We start from the raw sequence: 18,333 nt of genomic DNA, 5'->3' as shown, positions 1-18,333 counted from the left end.
AGGGGGAGGGCAGGCCCCGGGAACGCGCGCGCTGTCTGTCTCCGGTGGCGGCCGGGCGCGCACACACATAGGCCCGGGCCAGATTCTACGAGGGATCACCACCGGCTAGGACGCAGGCCCGGCTGGAACGCCCGGCAAACACGGACGCGGGGCTCAGGTCGCCGGGGCACAGGGTTGGAAGACTGTAAAGTAGGTCGTAGAGAAGCCGGGAGGACGGGGAGGGAGATTGCGCGCTCCCGAGGGCGCGGGGCGCATGCGCACGTCGGGGCGGGGCAGGGCGAGGCGGCAAGGGGCACGTACTCCAGGCGGCCGGCCAAGGAGAAGGCAGAAGGCCCGTCTGGTCCCTTCTTTTGCTGGTCCCTCTCCTCCCAACTCGTGCAGCAAAACAGAGGCTTAGATCTTGTGATTAGGCATTTTATTAGACTTGGTGTAAAGAGTTTCATCAATATTCCAATTAAAAAAAAGTATAAAAGCTACATACAAAACGTGGGATCAGACGACTAAACTTTCACGACTCAGGGCCAAATTCTGCAAAAGGAGGAAAGAAAAAGTGTTAACTGTATAGGCTGGAGGAGGGGAGTCCTGAAGATCTGAAGTCAGAGGGTCTGGGCTCACCTTTTTCATCCTCCGCTCCCGCGAGGCCTGCGAGTCAGTCTCTGAGTAAGGCGGAGGTGCTGGGGGATAGTGGCCCTCCTCTTCCTCTTCCTCCTCCCTGTAAGCTCGCCTTCTCTCTCCAGATCCCTTTTTCTTTAAAGCCTCTTCTAATAGTCGCCCATCATACTGAGGGTCCCGTGACCTGAAGCCAGCATCCCGAGGATCGCGGGATCGCTGTCGGGATCTGGGGTCAGCACGTGGATCCCTAGACCTGAAATCGTCATAATAGTGGGGATCTCGGGAATGTGGCAAGTCCCTAGGATCGTCGGGGTCGTAGAGGTCATCCCGGCTGCGACTTCTGGGAGGAGCATAGGCCCGTCCTCTCCGTCCACTACTTGGGGGAGAAGACCGTCCTGATTCAGTGGAGCCAGGCCGGTTGATGTCATCTAGGGCATCCACAGAGCGGGCCCGAGGCCGCCCGGACCCCCAGCCACCCCTTGGCTGTTCTTGAAGGGGTTCCTGTTCCCATGTTCTGGGACTCCGAGGGGAGTGGCGATCCCACTCCTCATCCCTGATGGGGGTGAGGGCAGGAGCCCTGGAAGGCCGAGATCTCCAGTCATCTTCATGGAGGGAGGTTACTTCACTCATAGCTGCAGAGAAGGGAGATATATGTAGAGAAGGTACTAACATGGGTCCAACCTTGTCACCCATATTCTCACACCCTCCCCTGGGAGCACCACAGGCAAGGACTGTCTGTGCAAGATTGGTAGCAAAGCATGCTTCGTGCCCCTTAGACTCGGGATGCGGGCCTGCAGCTCACCCCGTTCCACTCGGCCATTGGGAAGGCCAGGCCGGGAAGGGTCAAAGTTGGCTAGCTCCTTCTCCATGTAGTACAGGACTCTCATGGAGTCATCTTGCTGGTTAGCCTGGATCCTGTAGCCACTTCGTACTTCTGAGGAGAGGTACAAGGTAATTGGTTTGGGGGGAACGCATGTGAAGCAACCCTCCAGGCACAACCACTTCAAAATAGCATGTTCGTACCTGAAGATACACTGCCGTCTACTTCACGCAGCAGAGGTACCTGGGAACTGTGGCCACCAACTAACAGAGACTGGTTATCAGCGACTGATTGCCATTTGGAGCAGAGTCGGGCACTCCCAATCGCCCATGCTCCCTTCCAGCCCAACCCCACGCCTTGTCTGGTTTTCCCCAGGCCTCACCTGAGCTGTTCTGGTCAAAGTCTCCAGGGTACCCATAGGGACGGCCCATGGGAATCATGGCAGGCGGAGGTGGGGGGGTCTTGGCTGGAGAGAGGTGCGTATAGATGCTGGGGGCATAGATGCTGGGGACTCCCGAGGTGGCTGCTTTGCCGGCAGCATAAACTGGGAAGGAAGGCAGAACGGCATGAGAATGATCAGAAGCTGTGCAGTCCCATGCTGCAATGGGATTCTGGGGCCACGGTTCTGCCCCTCCATACCACCCCTGCAGTACTCCAGGCTAGGGACCAAGCCCTGTGTCCTATCTGACTTCTCATGGGATGAAGACAGCAGTGTACACTGAAACATCAGAGGCCCAATCTATACTTGGTGGTTTGCCAACAACTGACAACAGAAAGATTTCATGGGAAAATCCAGGGTAGTTGTCTCTCTGTCAGTGTTTGGGTACTGGGAAGCAATCCGGGAACCTCCGACTTGCTAGGTGTTTTCCCACTGACCCACATTCCCAACTTCAGCCGCTTCCCCCTCCCCCTTCTGATCTTGAGACAAGGACTCACAAGTGGCTGAGGAAGAATCCTAAACTTTGTAGCCAAGATAGACCTTGAACTTGTGGTCCTCCTGCCTTAGTGATCAAAGAAACCAAGAAGGACGGGTCTGTATCTAAAGGCATTAGTTGGCAAAGTCACCTTACACAAATAAAGCCCTTGTTCTGGGCCAACTCCTGTCCCCATAAGCTGGGGCAGTCTAGCCCATTCTGTGGAAAAGTCAAGTCTGTTGGGTCCGTAATAGCCTGCCACTTCCCAGGTGCAGTAAGTGGAGCAAGGCAGACACATGGGAGCCCCGGAAGTTACCTTGCCTATACCCTAGAGTAATACAGTACCTTCTGGGTTCCCAACTACTGGCCACACTCACCCAGCTGAGACTAGCTTGACAGTTCAGGGTAAACTGTTCTCAGGCTAGAGGCTGGGTGTTCTCACCATCATTACTATTTCATTGTGTGTGTGTATGTCAGAAGATCACTTGCAGAAATTTGCTCTCCTTCTACCACAGGGGCCCTAGGGGTCATGCTCCTGCTGCAGGCTTGACAGCAGCTGCCTTTACTAACTGGACCAACCATTTTTTTTTTTTAAACCACTGAGCTCTTTGTGTGTTTTTTTTCAAGACAGGGTTTTTCTGTGTCACAGCCCAGGCTGTCCTGGAACTTGCTTTGTAGACAGGGCTAGCTTTGAACTCACAGAGTGCCAGGACCGAAGGTGTGCTCCACCACACCCAGCTAATCTCTCCAGTCTTGAAGGGCCCCAGGGTTTTAAGGCCAGCCAGCTTAAGTTAGGAAGAGGCTGTCTTGAAATAAGTAAAAAGAGTCCAGGGAATGTAGGTCAGTGGTAGAGTGCTGGCTTAGTGTGCTTGTTCAATACAAACGTTACTGGACTCTCCTTGGGACGCTGCAGGCTTCCTCTAATTTGGGAGCAGAAAACTTAAGTGCTCAGCTCTGTCCACGAGGAGCCTCTTCATTAACTAAGTGACTGGCTAGGTTATAATTAGCAGCAGGCTGATACTTCCTACAAGGCAGTAAGGAACTGGGGCAGAGAGGACAGGAAGAAATTCCCTTGGGGAAGCACTGGATTCCTAGGTATGTGACAATGGAGTCTAGATGGACCCAGCTCCAGTCTTAGAGTTCCCAGCTCCTGCGGTTCCTTCTCCATCTGGAAGATGACCCGCAGCACATGCCAGCACAGTAAGGAAGACCACAGAAGGCTTCTCCTTCAGAGGAGTGGTCTACACATACAACTTGGCAGCATCATCTTGGTACCTTCACAGTTGTCACTTAGTGTTTGGAAGCCAAGAAGTTGGAACCCTGGTAGAGACGGGAACCTGGCTCACAGGTCACACACAGTGCACAGCAGGCCTCACAGCACTGTCCACCAGGGGCAGGTGTGGAGCATGTGAGGTGGGCCCCACTGAATGCAATCCACACGCAAACCTCTGAGTTCCTGTGGTGCAGAGCTCTGCTGTAAGCTCCTCAGCCCACCAGGCACCTAGCTGGTCTCAAAGCCCCACTTGGCCCGTTCTCTTCTGTGGGCTATGTTCCAGGGTGCGGGGTTACTCAGACAGCCTCCCAGGGGAAATTCAAGGGTCCAGGGAGACGAAGTCACCCATTTTCTTATCCTCTCATCCACGGCTTTATGCATCTGCGTCTTCATTTCTGGTCTCTAGCCAGTTTCTCCAGCCCTCCACAGGGACCCGCTTGGCTGGGAGGGATAGATCTAACGCAGAGGCTCCACACGAGACGTGCAGCTTGAGCCGCAGTGTGCTGCCTAACCTGCAGACTCACCTTTCCGCTTGAGGTTTCTGCTCTGTGTGAGACAGGAGCCTGTGTAGCCCAGGCTAGCCTCAAACTTCAAATCTTCCTGTCTCTATCTTTCCACACTGCCAGGCTTGCCTGAGAACACCCACCAGATTGTGTTTTTTTTTTTTTTTTTAAACTGGAACTCTTACCTTCCTGTGATCTACACATAATATCTTGGAATGTTGGACATTATTATTTTTGGTGGTCATGTTTTTGAGCCACTGCTATAAAATTAGCCTCTCAAAGGAAAAAACTCAACGAGTTAGGGCTGTAGTTCAGTGGTGGTGTTTTCCTAGCACGCATGGGGCCCTTGCTTCAGTCCCCAACACAAGAATAAGAGAAGCCTCAAAATACAGGAAATTAAAAGCTGAAGTGAGTGAACTATAATGGAAAGTAATAGGTTCTCCATGGTGCTGTGTGCACTGCCTTATTCTCCAGATCTGGACAGCGGCTAATGTGCCCAGTGGAGGAGTTCCAGTGTGGGGAGCAGGTGAGGGGCACTTACGGGCCTCAGGGCAACAGCACTTGTCTGGGCAGCAGGGACATCTGACATAGCAGCAGCAGGTGTGGGGACAGCACTGGCACCAGCAGATGCCCAGGAGGAGGAAGAGGAGAAGACTCGCCAGGCAGACCACGACCACAAAGAGCCAATCTGCAGAAGAAGGAGAATGGTCCCTGAACTGGGAGGGCTGACGAATAACAGGGACGGGCAGGGCACCAAGGCTCCACAGGGTGCTATGGAGCCAGCGCTGGGACAGGGGACTATCTGCAAAGCTCCTCAGAGAACCTGCAACTATAGCGTGGTTCTCTGTGTCCAAGACTAGGACATAGCAACAGAGGGACCCCACCCCAGGAGAGCCCATTTCAGTCCCCACATCAGAGACCGTATTCTGAGTTTAGACAGAGCACAGAGCAAGAGGGAGTCTGGCCAGAGCAACATGGACAGTAGCCTTCAGGAGGGAAAGAGCTACAGCGCACACCCAGCTCCCCAAGCCCCAGGAGAGCACAGCAGGCACCAGTCACTCGAGTCCCTCGCCTATGTCCCAGAACCTCTTCAACCAGCCCAGCCCACCCCAAGCCCACAGCCAGGCCACTAGATGTCACAGAATGGGGCAGGTTTAGTGGAGGTCTCCAGCAAGAAGTCGTTAGGGGGTAGGGAGGGTAACTAGTAACAGAAGCAGTCTAGGGGCGGGGGGGGGGGCGGGGGGGAGAGAGAAACCCCACCAGGGATTCCACCCCATACCTTCCAAGGGCCCCGCCCGAAAACCAGGTAGGAGCTCAGGGGCCTCTGAGGTCCTGCCTGGAGGGACAAAAAAGAAACAAGATTATGTTGGCCATGGCCAGTCCAAGCCACTGCCCGTAAGACCAGCCAGCTTCAACTGGTCTGTGGAAAACATGTCCCAAACAGAAAAGGAGACAATAGTGACTTAGGACAATCCCTGCCACAGGAGCCCCATCACATCCCATGATCCCACGGGCTTGGCCTCAGCCTGGCACCCCACCTCTCCCACAAACACAGGTCCTGTTAAGTGAAGTATGTGAACCCTAGAGCCCACCAAAAACATATTGTTTGAAACAGTCTCACACTGTGGTTCAGGTTGGTCTTGAACTTGAAGCACTCCTGCTGCCTCAGCCTCCTGAGTGCAAGGATTATAGGCATGAGCCACTGCTCAGGGCTCAGAATGAGGAACTTTGAACAACTTAATGGCTACAAGGGGAGTCTGTGGTTACTGGTAGGTTTGCCCATACTCGAGTGAATGCCCTCAGACCCATGAGCATAGAGTCAATAATAACTGGACTCAGTAGGCTATTTAAAGAAAAAAAAAGGAATGAATTTGGAAGGGGAACATGGGGGGAATCTGGGGCATGGTGGATTATGAGTTATGTACATGCATACACCCAAAACATAGGATATGTACTTGTATGAAACTATCAAAGAATAAATAATGATACCATGTATATAAAAATGAATTCTTTATAGTGACACAATTGCAAAATACAATGTATCTAATTTTGAGGTGCTGGGCCTTGAACCCCGGACCTCATGAATGCTAAGCATGTACTTTACCACCTAGCTACACTCCAGCCCACAGTGTTTTTTTCAGTGGGATAAAGGGCCACGGAGGCACATTAGAATCATATATGGCCCTGGTTCTGTGACCCAGGAAGATTGGAGTTCTGTTCACAAATCAGGTCACACACCTAAGTTTCAAGACCCTTCTCAAGGGCACGGTGGAGGCCCTGTGTCCGACCAGCACATCAGGAGAGTGTACATGTACACACACACAGACACACACTCCACACCAACACACCTCTCTAGCCTATGTGTGCTTGGTAGCTGAGCGTGATGATGTATAATCTCTAATCCCAGCACTTGGTGGTTGAGGCAGGAGCATCAGGAGTTTAAAACAGCCTTGGCTACATAATGAATCCAAGGTTACATGGGACTCTAGCTCACAGTAAATAAGAAACAAAAATGTAGTTTAAGAAACCAAAACTTTGTATCATGACACTAGGTATAATACTCCCCCTTCCTTGGAGAGCACAGTTGGGCTTTCCACAGGCTCCCTCCCTCACACACCACCACCAACTCAGTGGCTAACATCTCCCAGGTGACTTATCTCGGGATTTTAAGAGCTTCTGAGTTTCAACAAGTTGTAGTGACGCATGCTATAATTATAATGGAAGCTCTCAAGAGGGATGTGATATTGGGGATGGGGGGGTGCCACTTTAAGCCATTTTGGGCTATACAGCGAGACCCTGTTAAAAAAAACAAAAACCCTAGTTCAATTTTAATACTACAAACAACTAGATATAAACCACAAACATAGCACAAAAGTCATGAGATCCTCAGTGGTTGCAAGAGGCGCTGACAGTGCATGTCAGCAGAGGTCCCGAGGTCATCGGAGGGACGATCCCACTGTCTGCCCTTTGTGCTGTGGCCTGAGCCCTCTGGACCTGTTCCCATCATGCATCTGCTCACACACAGGGATGACACCGCACAGCTGAAGATTCTCTGACATCCAGCACATGTCACAAAAGACGACATGCTGGCTGCTAACTGTCCCAGGCAAGGAAGCCACCTGGCCAGACCGGAGACCCTGGGGACACTTATCCGACCCCTGTCATGTTTTAGACAAACTCAAACTTTCACACATTGTATAACTCGCACAGAACACCCTCCTCTCTCCCCAAAAGGGCAGAAGACAAACTTGTATTTGGACAAGGGACTCAGGATATACTGTGACCCTGGAGATGTGGCAGAAGGTAGGTCCAACCTCAGTTATACAGCTAGTCTTCCAGACCCAGAATACATAGGAAACTATTCAAAAGAAAATGCCCCCTCTACTCCCCTTTTAAACAGCTAGCCCAGGTTAACTAGAAAGTCACTGTATAGCTAAGACGGGCCTGAAATTCAATGTAGCCTAGTTCATTCTGAAAGGGACTGTGTGGCTCAAAATTGGCTTAGAACTTTTTTTCTTTTTAAGTTTTATTTAGCTGGGCAGTGGTGGCACACGTCTGTAATCCCAGCACTTGGGAGGCAGAGGCAGGAGGATTTCTGAGTTCAAGGTCAGGCTGGTCTACAACCAGGGCTACACAGAGAAACCCTGTCTCGAAGAAAGAAAAAAAAAAGTATTTATTTATAGGTGCACACGATAGCTGTCTTCAGACACCAGAAGAGGACACTGGATCCTGTTACAGATGGCTGTGAGCCACCATGTAGTTGCTGGGATTTGAATTCAGGACCTTGGGAAGAACATTCAGTGCTCTTAACTGCAGAGCCAGCACTCCAGCCCCTGGCCTGGGGCTCTTTATAGTATTGACTCAGCCTCCCAAATGGGACACCACCCTTTCAGAATAACTTTAACAAACGAGTAATAGACTAGTTTTCCGGCTGTTATCTTCTCAGAGACAATATAACAGCTTGCACTATAAATACTTACTTTATCAGGTATTCTAAGTAACCCTGGACAGAGGAAAGTTACGGATTCCAAGAGAGTGCTCCACTACTTTCTATAGGGACCCAGAACATCAGACCCCCACATCATGGAAGTTCTTACTACCAATTAACTCTGCCCAGGGTCTATTTTGTGGCTCCGTCTGTCCTTGAACTTGCTATGCAGACCCGGCGGCCCTCAAGCTCAGAGATGCACCTGCCTCTGCTTCTGCCCCCAAGTGCTGGAATTAAAAGCATAAACCACCACACCTGCCTCCGTATCTGTGCGGTTTAGAACCAGAGGTTAGAGGTAGATGCCTCAGTTCACTCTTAGGTTGACTCTGGCTGATTTAAAATGCCAGCGAGGTTAGGAAGGGTCCTGTCTGGGGCACAGGGCATGGAGTAGCCCAAGTGACTGGCAGTGCCGCAAGGGAGGGAGCAAAGCAGGCGACAGGGCCCAGCTGGATGACAGAGGGTGGACACACAAGGGTGGACGAAAGGCATGCTAGCTCCCGCTCCCCACTTCCGGTGCCCCCTGAACCCAGCCACACTCACCAAGGACAATGAGCTCTGCGTATGCCTCATTGTTCCCATCCAGATCTTGGGCTGAGACCACGGAGCAGTAATACACTCCACTGTCTCCCCAGGCCGTCTGCTCGAAGGTCAGGTCAGCATCTGGGTCAGGAGGAGACAGTATAAAGACACGTCAGGGAGGGGGGGTACTCTGACGACCAGCAGGGGCTGAGCCCCCTACATCCTAAGGAGGGAGCAAAAGTAAATCGTCGGTTGGGGCTGGAGAGATGGGTCATCAGTTAGGAGCGCGTGTTGCTCTTGCTGAGAACCCACAGTTCTGGGGGGGTTCCAATCTACCCCCTGGTACCCCCAGCACCAGGCAAGCATGGGGTACATGAAACTGGCAGAAACCACTTACACACAGAAAGAGGTATCACATCATTAGGTTGTGTTTGTTTGATACAGTATCTCACTCTGTATCCCAGGCTGGCCTTGAACTGGAAAATCCTCCCACATCAGCTTCCCAAGTGCCGGGATTTCAGACGAGTGCCTACCAGCTAGAGTGAAGCCATTCACGAGCATACTGCTTCTTTTGTATTGTTCTGAACACCAAAGATGGGTTATTTGAAAACGCCTGGGTGCCAGCCACGGTGGCACCGGCTGCTTATCCTGCACTCCGAGGCCGAGGCGGCACCGTCTCAAGCTGAACAATAGTTTTGACTATGTAGTATGATCCTATCTCAAAATAAAGGAACACAGGCTAGGCCTGTGGCTCGGTGGTAGAATGTTTGCCTAGCACACAGAGCGCCTGACGTAGATCCCCGGGACTGATACAAAACAAAGAAACCCAAGCCAAGTCTAGGAGGTGAACATAATTATCACTGTGGTTTTGGGGGTGAGACATCTGGTGTGAAGCAATGACATTAGCCAGCCAGAGGTGGGGACGGTCTGACTCCAGGACCTGTGCCTTTCACCCTAGACACAAGCTCCTTACCAAACCAAGCCTGACCTTCCCCATCAGTCCTTGGGGGTGGTGTGCAAAGCTAGGCAGCCAAGCTAACTAGGCCAGATCCCAGACCGGAGATGTGTGAGCACCAAGGAGTGGGTGTGGGAGGGCCGGTGACACTCCCAGACACTCCCAGTTCCAAGCCCATCTCCTTCGGTTCTGTCCCCACATTCCAGGTCAGTCTCAGGGCTTCAGGACGCCCTGGTCTGAAGCAGCCCCAGGCAAGGTGCCTGCTAATTACACCACTAATGAAAGTCTTGTAGCACATCCGGTTTCCTCTCTACTCCTCAGGTCCTAATTAGTAACATCCTTTAATCGACCTAGCATGGCCAGGCCAGGCCAGGCCAGGGAAGCTTCTGCTTGGAGACTCTATCATAAGTGTCTAAGCCACAGGCTCCTGATGACCTGCCTGCCACCTGGTCCCATGGGCCCAGGAACCTGCATGACAACCTACCCACCACACCCATGATAGCAGTTAACGTTGGGTGTCCAAATCTGTGGTACCTGCACCCACAGAGACACCAGCTACTAAGGGCTAAAGCATCCTCAGAAAGAAAGCCCTTTCCAGAATCCGTCTAGATCGTGCCAAGCACAGTCCTCAGGCCTGCAAAGCCCTCAGCATGTTCTCTGGTCACTAGCTAGTCAGTGTCACCCCCACAACCTCAGTGGCCCTCAGCTCCTCCTGTGTCCCTCCAGATAGGTTCCTTCTTGTAAGTCAAGCTTAAACCTGGAGCAGGCTACCCCAACTCACACCGCCTGTCCACTGAAGCTTTTCACCCTGCTCCTGGGTTAATTCTGTCTTCACCTCTGACAAACATGGCAGAAGAACGCTGTCAGCCTCAGCTCCCTCTGAGTCTACGGAAGGCCATCCCTCTTCCTTAGCGCGTGTGGTTCATCCCAAAATTCTAGCCGTCTGGTTAGCAAATAAACACCAGATCTACTGATGCAGCATTCAACCTGGTTGACGGTATGGTGGCATATGTCTCCAGTTCTGGGGAGGTGAAGGTAGAAAGATGGAGAGTTTGAAGCCAGCCTGGACCACACAGTGAGACCACCTCAACCCCTAGGCCACAACAAACAAAAAACAGAGACGTGCGTCGAATATTCCAGGAAGCATGTAACTAGCCCTCCTTAGAAAGCAGAGATTCGCAGGGCAGTGGTGGCGCACACCTTTAATCCCAGCACTTGGGAGGCAGAGGCAGGTGGATTTCTGAGTTTGAGGCCAGCCTGGTCTACAGAGTGAGTTCCAGGACAGCCAGGGCTACACAGAGAAACCCTGTCTTGAAAAACCAGAAAAATTCTCACAATGTGGCTGGGGGGCGGGTTACCCTGGAATTCCCTAGCCCTTGGGGGATCCCTCTCAGGAAGGTTCAAAGGAGTTTTCCAAGTGACATGATCTCATAGCTAACCAAAGGTTCTTGGAACATCTTGCTTCTACTGCGCTAGGCCAAGAAGACACATACAATGAAAAAATAATGCCACCTCTTACTTCATTTAAATAATTCCTTTTTAGCTTTGGCTTTTTTTTTTCATAAGAGGTATGTTCAGTTCTTTGACTGACTTTCTCTTTTGAGACTGGCTGGCCTGGAACTCATGTTAATTTGCTAACTATAAAAACAAAAGTTTGAGCCAGATGTGAAGGCACAGATGTATTAATTCCAGCACTTAGGAGGCTGAAGTATGCGACTGTGGGTTCAGGGCCAGCCTGGGCTGCAGAGTGAACTCCTGGAGACACCAAAGCTCCCAGAGTTCTTCAGTCATCAGACAGTTCAGAAGTCCTGAGAAGAATCTAGAACCTTCTTGGAGGAAAGTTTGTCCTCACAGCACCTCGGACCAGAGTTAAAATGCATACTGCCTATCAGATGGTGAGAAGCAGTACAAAGGACAGGCCCTTGGAGTGACAGCAAGTGCCAGGCGTGGCAGCAGGGGGCTGCACAGCTCTGGGAAGGCTGCCAGGGGTAACCTTGGAAGAGCGAAGACTGATGTCCTCGCCAAGGTCAGGCTTCCGGCCACTGGTGATTGCAGTTGTGTTATGCACAGGCCCCTCCATCACAGACACCAGCCTTTCACAGAACCCTCGAAGACTCAGTGACTTAAGACTGCCCTAAATATTCCTGTTTTTTCTGCAGTGCTCTCTGAACTTCCCACTTAGGTGTCTCCAGTCCAACAGTGGGTGTCAGGTGTTGTGATTTGGAGCACCCATAGTTAACGCTTTTAGACCACAAGGGGACCGACCCCGGGTCCCATCGGGTTGGCTGGTAGGGAGGCTCATTGGCCATGGTGCCCGCCCAACTGTTGGGTCTCCTATGGGCCTGTGGTTTTGATCACTCCTTCCTGACCCATGCACTCTACAGCAAGCCTCTCCCAAAGCCGAAGGCGTGAACAGGAACCCCCTGCCATGGGAAATGATTACATAGGCCAGACATTAAAACCAGGGGGCCTCCAGGACCAGATCTGGGCCTTGCTATATTGTACTTGGCCCATCAGATGTTTGCAGAACCCATGAAAAGGAAGGTTTTCCGGCTTCTTTTGATCACTCCTGAGGCCTGGGCCCACCTCCTTCCTGTGGGGGCACACCCTGTTCCTGGTCCCTGCTGGTCCCCAAGATCACAGGGGCTGGGCAAGGATTCCATGTGTGAGGTGAGAGGCCAAGATACTGGTCTCCAGTGGGAACAGAGCCTGGGCTATGTCCTGACTCCTTATTTACACAGCAAAGGGATGCCTCATGATTGCAGGGTCCCATTCAGACAGCCGGGGGTGGGAGGGTGAGGGGGCGGAAGGGGGGGCATCGCTCCATGCAGCCCGAGGAAGTTAACACTAGGTCCTCAGCTATAATAACCCACAACTCACAAAGCAAGAGGAGTGGAAGCGAGAAGTGGGAGATGGACATCAATTTTTTTTAATCACTCTTTTCTTTTGCAGTTCTTGGGGACAACTATGTCCTTACCCATACTGGACAGGCACTGCACCACCCGGCTGCATCCCAGTCTTTGCACTATTGGCCCACGATGGCCTTGAACCCTGAACTTCTTCTGCTACACATATGCATGTGCACACAGCCCTTCTCAGCCTCCAGAGTAGCTGGGGACAGGTTACACTTACTTCACTCTTAAAAAGTAGGAGGGCAGGTGGCCTCTGGGATACCAACCGAGAGGTCCACCTCTTAAATACTTTGTCCTCAAAGCTGAAGAGGAGGGAGGCTCTCGTGCCTACTGGGGCTTCTGAAAAGATGGCCACTTACATACCGGTACTGAGATAAGCCAGCTAGAGGGCTCTGGGCTATGAGGTTCCCCAGACGGACATTATAGAGCTTTGCGTCCTTCAGAGCCCAACAGGTTCCAGCCGGCCTTTAAGGATATCTCTGTATTTACGTCCTGATAATTACTAGGCCCTGTGGGAGTTCCCGAGAAGCCCCCCCCCTCTCCTCCCAGCTGCAGGGGCAGCGGAAGCTTAGGGCTGAGTTTCCATGGGGATTCAAGGCGAGCCAGATCCCCTGAGACCCTGCTTTTCACCTGCGTCCTGCCAGGGACAGAGGGAACATTCTCCAGTCAACAGTCACCCGCTTCCTGTGCTCCCACACAGAATTAAAACCAATCCTGTAAGGCAAATAATGGACGCCTCCACTTACCCAGGGAAACCTACACCCCTGGCCCACCGCTGTCTCCCTGTCTTTTCTCCACCCTCGGGATTCTTCAAATCATGCTGGCAAAGATGGCGCACCCGGTCAGGCCACACATCACCAAAAGCTATTTTCTTCGTAGTTTGTAAAACCACCTGAAATCTCTCAACCCCCTTTTTTTTTAAAACTCTGAGCCAAGGACTCATGTAGCCAGGCTGGCAGAGACAGGGGCTGGGGGCGTGGCTCAGAGGTAGAGCCCCTCCCTAGAATCCCCCAGTGAGGACCTGGGGGCGTGGCTCAGTGGTAGAGCCCCTGCCTAGAATCCCCCAGTGAGGACCTGGGGGCGTGGCTCAGTGGTAGAGCCCCTGCCTAGAATCCCCCAGTGAGGGGCTGGGGACGTGGCTCAGTGGTGGAGCCCCTGCCTAGAATCCCCCAGTGAGGGACTGGGGGCGTGGCTCAGTGGTAGAGCCCCTGCCTAGAATCCCCCAGTGAGGGGCTGGGGGCGTGGCTCAGTGGTAGAGCCCCTGCCTATAATTCCCCAGTGAGGGGCTGGGGGCGTGGCTCAGTGGTGGAGCCAAGCCTAGAATCCCCCATTGAGGGGCTAGGGTGTGGCTCAGGAGTAAAGCTTATCATATGCCAAGTCCTGGGTTCCATGCATTGGTAGCACCATTAGAGAACAAAAATAATGAACGAATGAACAGCAGTGGCGTTCAAACTCAGCTGCTATCAACTGTGTAACTTCTAGCAAGACACTTGTCTCTGGGGAACCTCTGAAAAAAAACGACAATAATAGAATGGAGTTATTCAATTACTGTGTGGTCTACCTGAGCTAACCCAGTCCAGGCAAATTTAAAGCAGGCCTTGGGTCTCACTACATGCGGCTGGTCTTGAACTCAAGATCCTTCTGCCTCAGCCTCCCAAGTGCTGGGATTAAAGGCGTGCGCCACCACCTCCCGGCCCACCCTAAACTCTGTTAAGAGGGTGAGTTGATGGTTTTATTTCTGTCTATGTTCCCAGAGCCTGGAACAAACTTGGTATATAGTCCAGGCTTTATTGTGGGATAATGGGATGGAAGGCTAGATAAATGCATAGCTGATGTGGTGGATGGATGTGTGGGTAGGCAGGTGAATGGATCCATGAATGCATGGATGGGTGAGTGGGTGGGTGGACAGGTGGGTAAATGGAAGGATTCTCCTCCTCCATTAGCCTATTTAAGACAGGACACTCAAACACTCTCACCCCTACCGCCCACAGAGCCTCCTTCCGCCTTGCCCCACATACTTCCTGTGATGGTGATCCTCCTTCCCTGGTAGTAGTCTCCCAGGGTCACAGCGTTGCCCTGCTTGGTGGCCACCACCCTGACAGTGCGTACACTGTCCTGGCACTCCACATAGGGGTTGTAGCCGGGGTTGCCAGCTGCCAGCTGGGCATTTAGCTGGTTGTCCACACTGGCAGGGGAGAAGGCATCAGCGACACGGTCCCGGCAGAATGACTTGTACTTCCAGATCACGATGGGGACTGTGAGGGTGTTGCTCATCTGATAGGTGCAGGGCAGTGTCACTGGCTGGAACAGGATCACTACATGGAAGGGGTCAGGCACAGTCACCTGGATGGCACTGGCAGAGTCTGAGGAGGAGAGGAGAGTCAGCAGGGAGGCACCGCGACAGGGTGAGCCACACCACTTAGACAGTGTACGCTGTCTCTTCAGAGCACTTAGCATATTGTTCCTTAATCCCTGAGACTGGTGAGGCAGATCGGATAATAATGCCCATTTTATACACCTACGGGGCTGAAAAGTGGTAAGTATGTAGCCATGCGGGCTAGGTCCCTGGAATATCCTGTCCACAGCCTCCTAACCCTTCAAAATGTACATCCAAACGTAGAGGGAACCCCTAGGTCCCTACCCGAGCCAACATTCAACAATCTAGGCGGAAGATGATTTAAGGTTCCAAAGTCCACCCTACAGATACCCGGGAGGTAGGTGGGGTGGGGAGTCCCCAATTCCACACCCACTCCAAGTTTCTCCAGCTCTTCCCCTGATCCAGCCCTCGAATGGCCTCTCCCCGTTACCCCAACACTTTGAAATCTTGGGGTGCGTCCAAGATCCCAGTGGCTGGCCTATCTCCTGATCGGGAGGCCCTTGCTCCTGCCCACAAAGGGTCCCCTTCTTCATACAGGGCTTAGGCTTAGGATCTCCAGAGTTTTCACTTCCTGTTATCTCCAACAAAGGCGGAGGAGCGGGCTGGGCGCCACAAAAAAAAAAAAAAACCAAAAAACCAAAAAACCAAAAAACCAAAAAACCAAAACAAACAAACAAAACCCCTCCCTTCTCTGGCATACAGGGGTCTCCTCAACCAGGCGGGTTCTGGAGATCTTGAATCTGCACTCACGCACCGACCACCATCCCCGACTCCCCGCCACTTGGTTCCAGGTCCTCCAAGGCCGGTGAGAACCGAAGCCCTCCATCCACCTCCAGTAGCGCCCTCCCGCCGTCCCACAGCACCGAGGACCCCAATCCTTACCTGGGCAGTAAATGATGAGGAAGAGACACACGAAGATCACGGTGGCCGGGTGGGAGCCAGGCGCCCCAGCACACGCGCTGGCCGCCGGCGCCATCGCGGCCGTCTAGCAGCGACGGTGCCCGCGCGTCCCCTCCCAAGTATCCGGAGAGTAGGGGGCGCGGGCGAGCACCAAGGCCGAGAAGGGTGCGATCTGCGCCCGGCCCCTATTCCAAGTCCATTTTCCTCGCGCTGGAGGAGTTCTAACCTACAAAAAGAACTTGGACGAAGCTCATGCCTTCGGCTTCCCGGAGACAACTGACCCGGTACGCGGTGGCTCTCTGGGTCACTCTACCCCCCTGCTCACTCCCGGGAATGGAACCGCCCAGGTACACAAGGGTGGGAGCCCCGGGGCAGGGCTTGGGGGTGGGCGGCGGGGGCGGGCCTTGCGGCCCTCCCTCCCCGGAAGTGGGCTGACTCAGGTGCGCTCCTGCCTCCAGGGCCTGAACCAAGTGACCACTTTGCCAGGAGGGCGCCTGCACCATAGGCGACCTGTGCAGCCACCTGCTGCTCTAGCCAAAGTTGAAAGGACTGAACTCCCTGAGGACAGAGACCCTCTGGGCGAGCTCCACCTGCCGAGAGGGGCCGGGCCCTGTGCGCACCTGTTCGCTGCGGGTCCACACCCCTGTCCCCGGAGCCGATGGACCCGCCTAGGTGCGCCTTGCGGGGAGGTGCCAGGCAGAGCCAGGTCCCGGCTAGCCGGGGAATGTCGGTGACGCTGCCTGCTTTCCCACTTTCGTCCTGTGGGGGAGGTGCTGCGGTCTTTCTGGGCTCCCCATTTGAATGATTCGAGGAATCATGTGGCCGCACTAGAAGAGATGCTCTGGCCCCCTAGGGGACGCTCGTGGGGACAGCACTTTTTAAAAAGTTGCAGTCGTACTTCGGCAGTTTCCTTGCTTCCCTCTTTTCCTAACTTGTGATTCCTTTTCCACTTCCCCCTCGGGTATCCCTCGCTCTTGGTCCGGCTTCCGGAAGTTCTGATGATTTAAGGCGCTGAGCCAAGACTGGAGAGCAACAGACCTGTTTCTGTTCAAAGGTTCCCAGGCCGTCACCTGCACCCCGGGAGCGGCCAGTAGCTCTTGTTCTTCTCAGCGCAGCACTGCTGCCTCCTGGTGGCGCCGAGGAGAAACGCATTCTGGGAGACTGAACTGGCCACTGCCTGGTGAGATGAGAACCTAACATTTTCCTACTTTTTCCTTCTCTAGTTTGTAAATGGTGCCAGGTCACAGTCTTCCGCTCAGAACTTTGCTGTATTCTCTCCTAAGCAAAATTCAAAAGACATTGGCCTGATTGACCTTCCCCAACCAACTTTTCTTAGTTGACTTCATTCATACTGGCCTGGCTGGTTCTGAATCAGACTTTCGCATACGCCACCAGAATTCCCTTCCTGCTGCGGACACCTGCCACCATTTATTTCCCTTAGGGCCGCTTTTAAAGGCAAAGGCGTCTCATAAAATTCCACCCCGTTCCCGAGTGGCTTAAAACTCATGGTTTAAAACTAGAGGAAATTGCCACCGCCGTCCTTTTTCCTGCTTGTAATCCTAAACCAGTGGTATGTGTTACTTTGTGTTTTGTAGATGTCATTATTATTAATATGTTATTGATACCCAAAACTTGGTCATCATCTCCAACATAGGAAAGAAAGGATCCGTGTTGGATTAGAACCCACGCTAATCACCCAGAACATTTAGTAGCCAGTGTGTGGACTGAGACCCTCCCCCTTCTCCTGCCACAGCAACGGTCTTGTTTCCCGTGGGACCTGTGGGGTCCTTGAGGAAGGCACTCTTCACTAGCCAGAGCCGGACATATGTGTGAGGAAGGAATGGGGTTTCCAAGCTCAGATTCCAGAATGGGCTTCTTAAATGACAGAATCTGGGCTGCCCCAGTCAGCAGGTCCCCGCGCACCAAGGGGCCCTTTTGTTGGTGACTGAAGAGTCATCTAACTCCAGGAGAGGAGGCCCTCGCCATGGCTTCCTGCTGGACTTCAGAAGCACCAGACACCAGCGTCTCTCCTTCCCCCTTCAGATGGACATGAAGTCCTTGTCCCATCCCCATGTCAGGTACTTTCCACCTCGGTGACCAATGCTGACGAGACACGGGTGTTGCTTGCTTGTTTGTTTACATTTTTTGGCTCATGGTTTCAAAGGTCTCTGGGCATGGCTGGCGGGCCACATCATTTAGGGCTTGCATTGCCTGGTTGGAGAGGCACAGACCCAGGTTCAGTGCTTGCTTCATGGAGGCCAGGGCCAGAGAGGCAGACAGGAAGAGGACAGGGACGATATAGACCTAAGGACACTGTCATAGACCTAAGGACACTGTCATAGTCCTGCTAACTAGGTCCCACTTCCCAGTGACGGACCAGCATGACTCCATGTTAAGATTAAGAGCCCTCTTGTTACAAGGTCATTCCTGATTTCTATAAAGCTTGTGTTTGTCCGCGCTTTGACACATTTCCTGCATGTGGTCTACCCCTTATGAATACCATGGGCTCCACCCTGAGGGGATGCTCTGCCAAACAATTTTAAATGTTCCTCCAAGGTCC

General features: G+C 52.8%; 1 protein-coding gene across 4 annotated transcripts; it reads right to left on the bottom strand.

Moving 5' to 3' along the window:
- Positions 1–398: 398 nt before the first annotated feature.
- Positions 399–16,588, bottom strand: Lsr (lipolysis stimulated lipoprotein receptor). Of its 4 annotated transcripts, XM_052165995.1 has the most exons (11): positions 16,394–16,588; positions 15,756–15,999; positions 14,515–14,859; positions 8,651–8,770; positions 5,402–5,458; positions 4,664–4,810; positions 1,815–1,976; positions 1,636–1,695; positions 1,415–1,546; positions 616–1,244; positions 399–528 (listed from the first exon to the last, which is right to left on the bottom strand). In XM_052165995.1, exons 2-11 carry the CDS (start codon positions 15,847–15,849, stop codon positions 493–495), a joined length of 1,782 nt encoding a protein of 593 aa, XP_052021955.1. In that variant the 5' UTR covers positions 15,850–15,999; positions 16,394–16,588; the 3' UTR covers positions 399–492. The 4 variants fall into 4 exon arrangements, with proteins under 4 accessions (XP_052021955.1, XP_052021951.1, XP_052021961.1 ...); XM_052165991.1 differs by lacking the exon at positions 16,394–16,588 and having other exon boundaries at positions 15,756–16,269; XM_052166001.1 differs by lacking the exons at positions 5,402–5,458; positions 16,394–16,588 and having other exon boundaries at positions 15,756–16,269.
- Between the last annotated feature and the right edge of the window lie 1,745 nt (positions 16,589–18,333).

This window comes from Apodemus sylvaticus, chromosome 1, assembly GCF_947179515.1.
Source record: "Apodemus sylvaticus chromosome 1, mApoSyl1.1, whole genome shotgun sequence".
Lineage (NCBI taxonomy): Eukaryota > Metazoa > Chordata > Mammalia > Rodentia > Muridae > Apodemus > Apodemus sylvaticus.
This window is presented reverse-complemented; position numbering and strand designations above follow the sequence as displayed.

What these genes read in the sequence shown, in the direction of transcription:
- Lsr (XM_052165995.1), bottom strand. Translation starts at nt 15,849, where the DNA reads ATGGCGCCGGCGGCCAGCGCGTGTGCTGGGGCGCCTGGCTCCCACCCG. An exon ending in CCTCATCATTTACTGCCCAG is followed by an intron (nt 14,860 to 15,755) that starts GTAAGGATTGGG and finishes TCTCCTCCTCAG; the next exon opens with ACTCTGCCAGTGCCATCCAG. An exon ending in GGGAGCGGAGGATGAAAAAG is followed by an intron (nt 529 to 615) that starts GTGAGCCCAGAC and finishes CTCCTTTTGCAG; the next exon opens with AATTTGGCCCTGAGTCGTGA.